Source organism: Chenopodium quinoa, unplaced genomic scaffold, assembly GCF_001683475.1.
Source record: "Chenopodium quinoa cultivar QQ74 unplaced genomic scaffold, ASM168347v1, whole genome shotgun sequence".
Taxonomy (NCBI): Eukaryota; Viridiplantae; Streptophyta; class Magnoliopsida; order Caryophyllales; family Amaranthaceae; genus Chenopodium; species Chenopodium quinoa.
Window position 1 is genome coordinate 1061060 of NW_018743906.1, and position 8007 is coordinate 1069066.

General features: G+C 36.7%; 1 protein-coding gene across 1 annotated transcript; it reads right to left on the minus strand.

Annotated features, from left to right (window-relative positions):
* Positions 1–4444: 4444 nt before the first annotated feature.
* On the minus strand, positions 4445–7384 carry LOC110686933 (ras-related protein Rab11B-like). The gene is made up of 2 exons (XM_021863545.1): positions 6875–7384; positions 4445–5046 (listed from the first exon to the last, which is right to left on the minus strand). The coding sequence occupies exons 1-2, from the start codon at positions 7093–7095 to the stop codon at positions 4617–4619; spliced, it is 651 nt and encodes a 216-aa protein (XP_021719237.1). The 5' UTR covers positions 7096–7384; the 3' UTR covers positions 4445–4616.
* Between the last annotated feature and the right edge of the window lie 623 nt (positions 7385–8007).

Here is an 8007-nt window from a genome sequence, read left to right on the forward strand (position 1 = left end):
TGCTATAAAGTCTGTTAGGAAATCAGGTCCAAAGCTTGTCTCCACTCTTTGCCTTTTACTTCTCCTAGGTTGAATCTCACTTTCAATCCTAGGGGAAGCATCTTCTGGCTCTGCAGATGAAGAAACTGAAGAAACATTGTTAGTAACCAAGTTTTTCTTCAAAGGGAATACCTGTTCAAAGAACTCTGCATCACGAGATGTAGATATAGAGCGATCTTCTAGACTCATAAACCTGTATGCGGCACTATTCTCAGCATAGTCAATGAATACTGTATCATAGGTCCTAGAACCTATAGTTGAGCGCTTGAATGAAGGATAGCCCACCTTAGCTAGACACCCCCACACTTTCATGTGATTCAAGTTTGGAGCATAACCCTTCCATATTTCATATGGAGTCTTGTCTAACTTCTTGTGAGTTACTCTGTTCTATACATAATTAGCTGATAGAACCGCTTCACCCCACAAATTTTCTGGCAACCCGGAACTCAGAAGCATTGCATTCATCATTTCCTTCAAGGTCCTATTTTTCCTCTCTACCACACCATTTTTCTGCGGAGTATACGGGGCAGATACTTCATGAATGATTCCCTCACTTTCACACAATTCCTTAAGGAAATCAGAGCCATATTCTCCACCCCTATCTGAGCGAACTCTCTTTATTTTCCGCTCCAACTGATTTTCTACCTCAGCCTTATACACAAGAAACTTGGACTCAGCTTCATCCTTTGTCCTTAAAATATACACCTTGCTATATCTCGAACAATCATCAACGAAGGTGATATAGTAGCGTTTCCCGCCTCTACTTTCCAAGTTCTTAAAGTCTGCTAAATCTGAATGAATTAGCTCAAGTGGTGTGGTCTCTCTCTTCGTGACAGATTTTTAGGGTTTCTTCACGAATTTAGACTCCGCACACACTTCACATTTTTCAAATCCATCTAATGACATATTTGGGAGCAAATTTAAACTTTTCATTTGTTTTAATTTTGTTGCACCAACATGACCCAATCTACTATGCCATAATTAAAAGGACTCAACAATATAAGCAGAAGTACAAATCTTATTCATTGAAGGAACAGTTACAATCTCAAGAACAAATAAGCCTCCACTAAGGTTACCCTTTCCAACATACTCCCCATTACGGGTTAACAAAAATTTATTAGCATCAAAGACTAACTTAACTCCTACTTTGTTCAACAAAGCACCAGAAATTAAATTTCTACGAAGAGAAGGAACATACAGCACATTGTGAAGAGCCAAGGTCTTCCCTGAAGTCAGCTTCAGAACCACTTTGCCCTTTCCAAGTACCTCAGAGCTGCTTGAATTTCCCATGTAGACTTGTTCACCTTCCTTTGCTTCTTCCATACTGACAAACAGGTCCTTGTTAGCACAGAAGTGTTTAGATGCACCAGTGTCAACGATCCATTCACTGTTGTTCTCAACCAGGTTGACTTCAGAAACAACTGCAGCGATGACATCTTCATCCTCATTCTCAACCAGATGAGCCTGACCCTTGTTCCCTCCACTCGATTTCAGATTTTTCTTCTTCTTGTTTTTGCATTGTGAAGCAAAGTGCCCCACTTCACCACATGACCAACACTTGACAGTGACTTTCTTCCCAATCTTGCCCTTAGCTTGGAGATTTCCCTTCTTATCAGAGCTCCCCTTCTTGGCACGATTATCACCTGCTTTATTGTCAGAGTCAGCACCAGATTCAACAAGGTTAGCCTTGATTGCTAACACATTCTTTGGCTTAGAGGAAACATCCTTAATCCTGTTGGCTTCCTCAATCTTCATGTGGCTCACAAGTTCTTCTAGGGTTAAATCCCTCTTTTTATGCTTGAGGTGATTTCTATAATCAGACCAGGAATCAGGTAATTTTTCAATCAAAACATTAGCCTGAAAGATTTCACACATCTTCATACCCTGAGCAAGAATTTCAGCAACATAATTTTCATACACATGGACTTGGTCCATAATAGGCTTTGTATTAACCAATTTGAAATTCAACCCAGTCACATACTTCTTTTTCCCAGCATCATCAGCACCATATTACTTCTTTAAAGACTCCCACATCTCCTTAGCAGATTTCATATTAACATACAAATCAAATATGTTGTTTTTCATGTTGTTCAAAAGATGACCTCTAACAAATTTATTATCACGATCAAATTTCTTAATTTCAGATTCATTAACAATAACAGTAGAGGTCCTTTGACTAGAGCTAAATTCTTTATTCCCAGGAACAAGAGTACTAGGAATTTCAATCATGGTATTGGTTTGCTCAATAGGTTTGGAGCATCTCTAAACAAAACATAATCAATTTCTACTTGTTCAAAAGCAATCAACATCCTTTGGGACCATCTCTTATAATTAATTCCATCAAGAGACTCAACCTTAGACAGATCTAGGTATAGACGAGTTTGAGAATTGCTTGTCATGATATCAACAGAATAAATCAAATATATTTCGCTTCTAAATTGTTGGTAAAATAACTGTTGAAATCAATAACAAACAAAGATTAAAACTTTCCTGGATTGAAGATCCCAAACTCACAGTTGCGCCGTGGAACAAAATCCACTGCCTTAGAAGCGGAATACACCACCACCGGTACAAGTTTCCTAGTGACACACGCCCCCCAAGTTTAACGCAACTCTCTCTGTAATCCGTGCACCCGAACTCGAAGAGTGGAATTGCTCAAGAACTGTTCAGATCTCAAAAGGTAGGTTTGTGTTTTCGGCTAGAAAGTGAATAATCTCATGAAAAGGCAAGGCTCGTATTTATATGAGTCTCGGAAAAAGGAAATACGCAAAGCAAGCCGACCTAGGAAAAAGGCGGGCCCAATCGGGCAAGCAGTCGCCCGATCGGGCGCGAGATTAAGTTTCTCCAGACCTGGTGTCGCGCCCGATTGGGCGAACACCGCCCGGTCGGGCGATCTAGAAACCCCATCCCGGGCAAGCCATCGGGCGAAGCCGCCCGATCGGGCTCGTCAAAAACTCGAGTCCGCCGCTCGGTCGGGCGAGGGCTGCCCGATCGGACGCGAGAGTACTCCTATTTTTCTTGGCCACCTCCGCCCGAACGGGCGCGAGCATCCGTTTGCATTACCTATTTCCATCAAGTACGACTATACAAGAGACTCATAACAAAGGAATGTAATGAAATCAAGAGAACTAATAGGCTGTTACCTCAATATAGGGCATTATTTGATATAACTAACACCCCCACCACAAAATCAGTGTAAATCAAAGATATTATTACTGTTAACGTACAAGCATGTCTAATACTACAAGTGAAGTAATAACGTAGGATATTATTTACTAGCTACCTTTATTTGGCTTAAAGTATAGCTATGAAAACTTAATAACCAGTTAACCACCCTTGATAATCCAAATGTAATGGCAATGCACCAAATATTATACATACGCTGTACAACCTCGTATAATTTAGAGCATGCATGTTAGTCCTAATGTCCTATTCATGTGAAAACTTTGTTCTACTTTGAGTCTTTTCTACTTATGAAGACAAATTATTTTACTTTGAGTTAGTAACAAGTCAGTTTTTTAACCATCAATTGCTCTAATTAGTTGACTTAGCTTTAATCATGATTTTGATCCTGATATGCATGTTCTCAGTGAAAGAAGTACAATTTCTTTGTAAATCATGCTATTTAAATATTTAATCATGTTGATTTGGTTCATGTAATTTCTGAATTTAGAATCACAAGCAATAAGGTAATGATTTTTGATGATTCAGTTTTCGGTTTGGAAGAGATGGTTACTTTGACAAGTGAGTCGAATAATGTATTGTCGTGCTTTATTAATGTAATCCTAAAGAAAATGTTGTATATCCAACGTTCAATCTAAAATATATTAAGTTGGAACAACTACCTTATTAGACATATATAGCTGATTTAATTAATTGTTGGTACAATGGTGCTTGAACAACCAAAATCATTGTGCTAACTTAACTTAATCCACCTGTATACTTAATGATGTGCGTAGACGTGTAGTTTATTTCCTCAATGATGATTATTAGTCATAAGATTTTTCTAAAAAATAATGATATTACCATCGATTCTCCTTTGAATGCACAAGACATGCCAACTACTAATTGACTTTCAACAATATTTGAAACCTGCAATTAATTTTTCATCCACATAAAACTTCACACTTTGTTAAACTTCTATACAATTATCATCTTGCATTATAATATTGGATCCTTAGTGTTTCGCATCATTCACATGTATACGGTGCGAGTTAGTTTTTCTAAGTCTGTCTACTTGCTCGTATGAAAATAGTGTTCAACGCCAATAAAATTCTGGAAAATTTTCACTGCTTATCAAATGCATTCTGTAAACATGTCTAAGCTATTATTAGTCCTGTATGTCTGTAGATAGTACTCCGTATAAGACGAGCAAACACAAATTACCATAAGCAGAGAAGGAACATAAAACCAAATAAGCATATCCCTCTGTACTTCAATAATCTGGCCTCTTCAAAGTTCTGAAATGAATATAAATGTATACTTTGAATGATTTTCACAAAACCATGGCTTTCTGTGAGAACTTTACAAAATTTCCTGTGCGATGAGATAAACATCTCGATTATCTTACAGCTGGATCAGGCAGAACAGCAACTAACCTTTTTCACTTCAGATACATCATCCTTACCGATATCAATGGTTTGACCCTTTGGCAAGGCAGTTGGGTCACCCCCAACATCAAGTGCTTTGCGGCAGACAACATGATATACTTGGGTGAGGACTTCACTAAATGCGTTTTCAACGTTCAAAGATTCAAGAGCAGAGGTCTCCATGAAGAAGAGGTTCTCTCTTTCTGCAAAGGCCTTGGCATCCTCAGTAGCAACAGCACGCAAGTGCCTCAAATCTGCCTTGTTTGCCACGAGCATTATCACGATGCTGGAATCTGTATGATCTCGCAATTCCTTTAACCATCTCTCAATGTTCTCAAATGTTACATGCCTGGTAACATCATAGACCAATAGAGCACCAACAGCCCCTCTGTAGTATGCACTAGTGATAGCACGGTACCTTCAATTACCAACATGAGGAAAGGAGTGACCATTGTTTAGAGATTAATGACAACCAATGCAAAAAAAACTTTGAGTAAAGACGAATATTAACGACACCTTAAGAGAAGGAAACAGCTACGAAAAACTAAAATTTTAAACAAGAGAAGCCAGCATATTACGCCTATTTTATGATTCAGCGTATATTTTCATGAATTGATGGACAAAGTTTGACACAAAATGTATATTTTAACAAACGGAAACACAAAAGATAATCACTATAATGTCGACAGCCTAAGAAAATTTACTGTAAAAATAGGAAATGCTTGATCAACAAATTACAGTTAAGTTCTTATACTTGACACCCAATCCTTGACTACCCAAATACAGTAAGGAATAAGGATGAGCAGCATTAGACAGATATTGTCATAATTAATACTTATCATCACATAAACAGATATTTATTGATCCTTTTTACAGGACAAGGACCTTAACCAGACCAAACTTTCAAAGTTCAATAAAAAATAAACAACAAAAGTAATGTAATTCATACAAAGTACAATGAATAAAGCAACCTTTAAAAATATTTGTACCAAAATTGCTAGTTATGGTTTGAAATTTAATTCTAAAAATATAGCACCAATCCACTTCCAAGAATGAATTCTCATATAATGACCAAAGGTTCATAAGTATTGTCTCTTCCAAATGATATGTTATAAGTTGAGTATGAATTAATGTTTCTTCCACTGATTAAACTCATCAAAAAGCATGCTGAGCTTGCATAACTAAAACCAGAACACGAGCCGATTCTACTGACTTCCAACCCTGAAAGTTACTCTCTTGATATCATTCCTCATAACACAAACATATTCTTTCACTGATCCTACCACCACTACTACTGCTACCATCTTAAGCAAGGACCTCCTTTCTTAGCAGCCTTATTGGCCCTTATAGAACATCTTCATTCATGCAGCTTAGGATAATTCAACAATTTATCATCTCTTTGCAATATGTAAGTACAACAATATAAGTTTATTTCTATTGTTGCGCCATACAAGTTTTCATATAATTTTCTTACACAAACATATACAGAGCTGGATATACTTACCCTCAAGACACTTAACGAGGATAACAAATGACACGAATTGTATCCTCCCAGATGGCTAAAACATAAAGCCATCATGCATACCAATATCAACACACTTCATTTCAGGCTAATATTATCATATAATTAGAAAACGTGACGCAACACAAAGCGAAAATGAACATCAAAATATACACATCAAATAGTCAAAAACTAGCAACATTATTCCTCTTCTCAACCCCCACAATTCTCCCATCCTTTTTAAGCGAAAACCACTCATTCAGAAAATCAAACAAAATCAACATTTGTCTAAGATTGATCCCTGAGCTCAACGATCAATGCCTCTCCACCAATCTGTGTATTCGATTATTCGAGCATTCCCCTTCTTTGCAATTAGCAAATTCAAATTATAGTCATGCATAAAAACTCATAATCCAGGGTCAGGTCAAAATATATCCAAATTTCAATTACAGCATCAAACAAAAAACAGCAAATGGCTAATCAATTAATTATTATCCACTTTCCAATCAAAATTAAGTCAAATGAAATAAACCTAATTCCAAAGAAATAGTCAACAGCTAATCAAAAATGCATAATTCAGCAACACCATTGACCAAAGACCATAAAATCGTAGAACAAGTCAAAAAAAATTCCAAAATGCACAAAATAAACACAAAATTAGGGCTCAAAAACAAACAATCCAAAGATCAATTATACAAAAAAACTCAAAAATCAAAATGCATGCAAAATCACAAAACTAAATTACCTTTCCTGACCAGCAGTATCCCAAATCTGAGCTTTAACAATCTTATCATCAACATGAATGCTGCGAGTAGCGAATTCGACGCCGATGGTTGATTTGGATTCAAGGTTAAACTCATTGCGGGTGAAACGAGAGAGAAGGTTGGATTTTCCGACGCCAGAATCGCCAATTAATACTACTTTGAACAAGTAATCGTAGTCGTCTTCTGCTCTGTAGGCCGCCATTATCGGGTGTTACCGAGCTTTCTCTCTCCTCTGAAAATGGGGAGAATTTTCGAGGAAGAAGATGAAGAAGAAAAGGATTATGAAAATGTGTGAATTTTGAATATAGGAGGGTTTGTTTGGGTTTATTTATATTTGGGGGTTTTAATTAAAATTAAAATTAAGGGGAAGAGGAGAGAGGGAAAGAGGTGGGAAACAGAGAACTTGTGGTAATTCGTGGGGTGGATGTAAGACTTTGTTAAGTTGTTCATATGGAATTTCTATTTCTCTCTCATCACGTGACTTCCTACATTTTTCACAAATTTTTTTTAAAAAAAATTATGCCAATTTCATTTTATAATACGCTTATTGAACTAGGTGAATTAGACGAAACCCCAATTTATCTGCTTGATAAACAAAATTCGTTTATCAAATGGCAAAACAATAAATAAATCAACAATTTTTCCTAGTCGACATATTTGTTATCAAATCATCTATTGTGGGGTTTATTTTAGGAAAAATTATCTAAAATAATACAAACTGTACGTGGTCCGTTAAAAACAAGTCAAACTTTTGATTATTTCTAAATAATACAAACTTTATAAGATATCCGCTTTAATCGAGATATTTTACTTGTAACCTTAATGAACGGTTATACTTTATATATATTTTTTTAATAATTTCATATAATTTTTTTTAAAAAAACTTTAACTCTTTAATTAACTCTTAATTAAACTTTCATAATGGTTAACCATTAAAGATAATTTATAAAAAAAATTATTAAAAAATAAAACATCTCCCGCCCACCAGCCAACGCTTCCACCTTCTTCCCTTTCTCCGGCGTTCTGTTGCGCCACTCCCTGCCCACCGGCGCTGGCGCGCCGGTCGCGCCCAGATCTCCCTCCCCCGGCGTCGGCGCTGGTGCCGACCCTTTCC

Bases quoted from the DNA above. Each gene is read 5' to 3' on its own strand.
- LOC110686933 (XM_021863545.1), bottom strand. From the start codon at position 7,095: ATGGCGGCCTACAGAGCAGAAGACGACTACGATTACTTGTTCAAAGTA. The intron at 5,047-6,874 runs GTAATTTAGTTT...TGGTAATTGAAG, and splicing joins GATACTGCTGGTCAGGAAAG to GTACCGTGCTATCACTAGTG.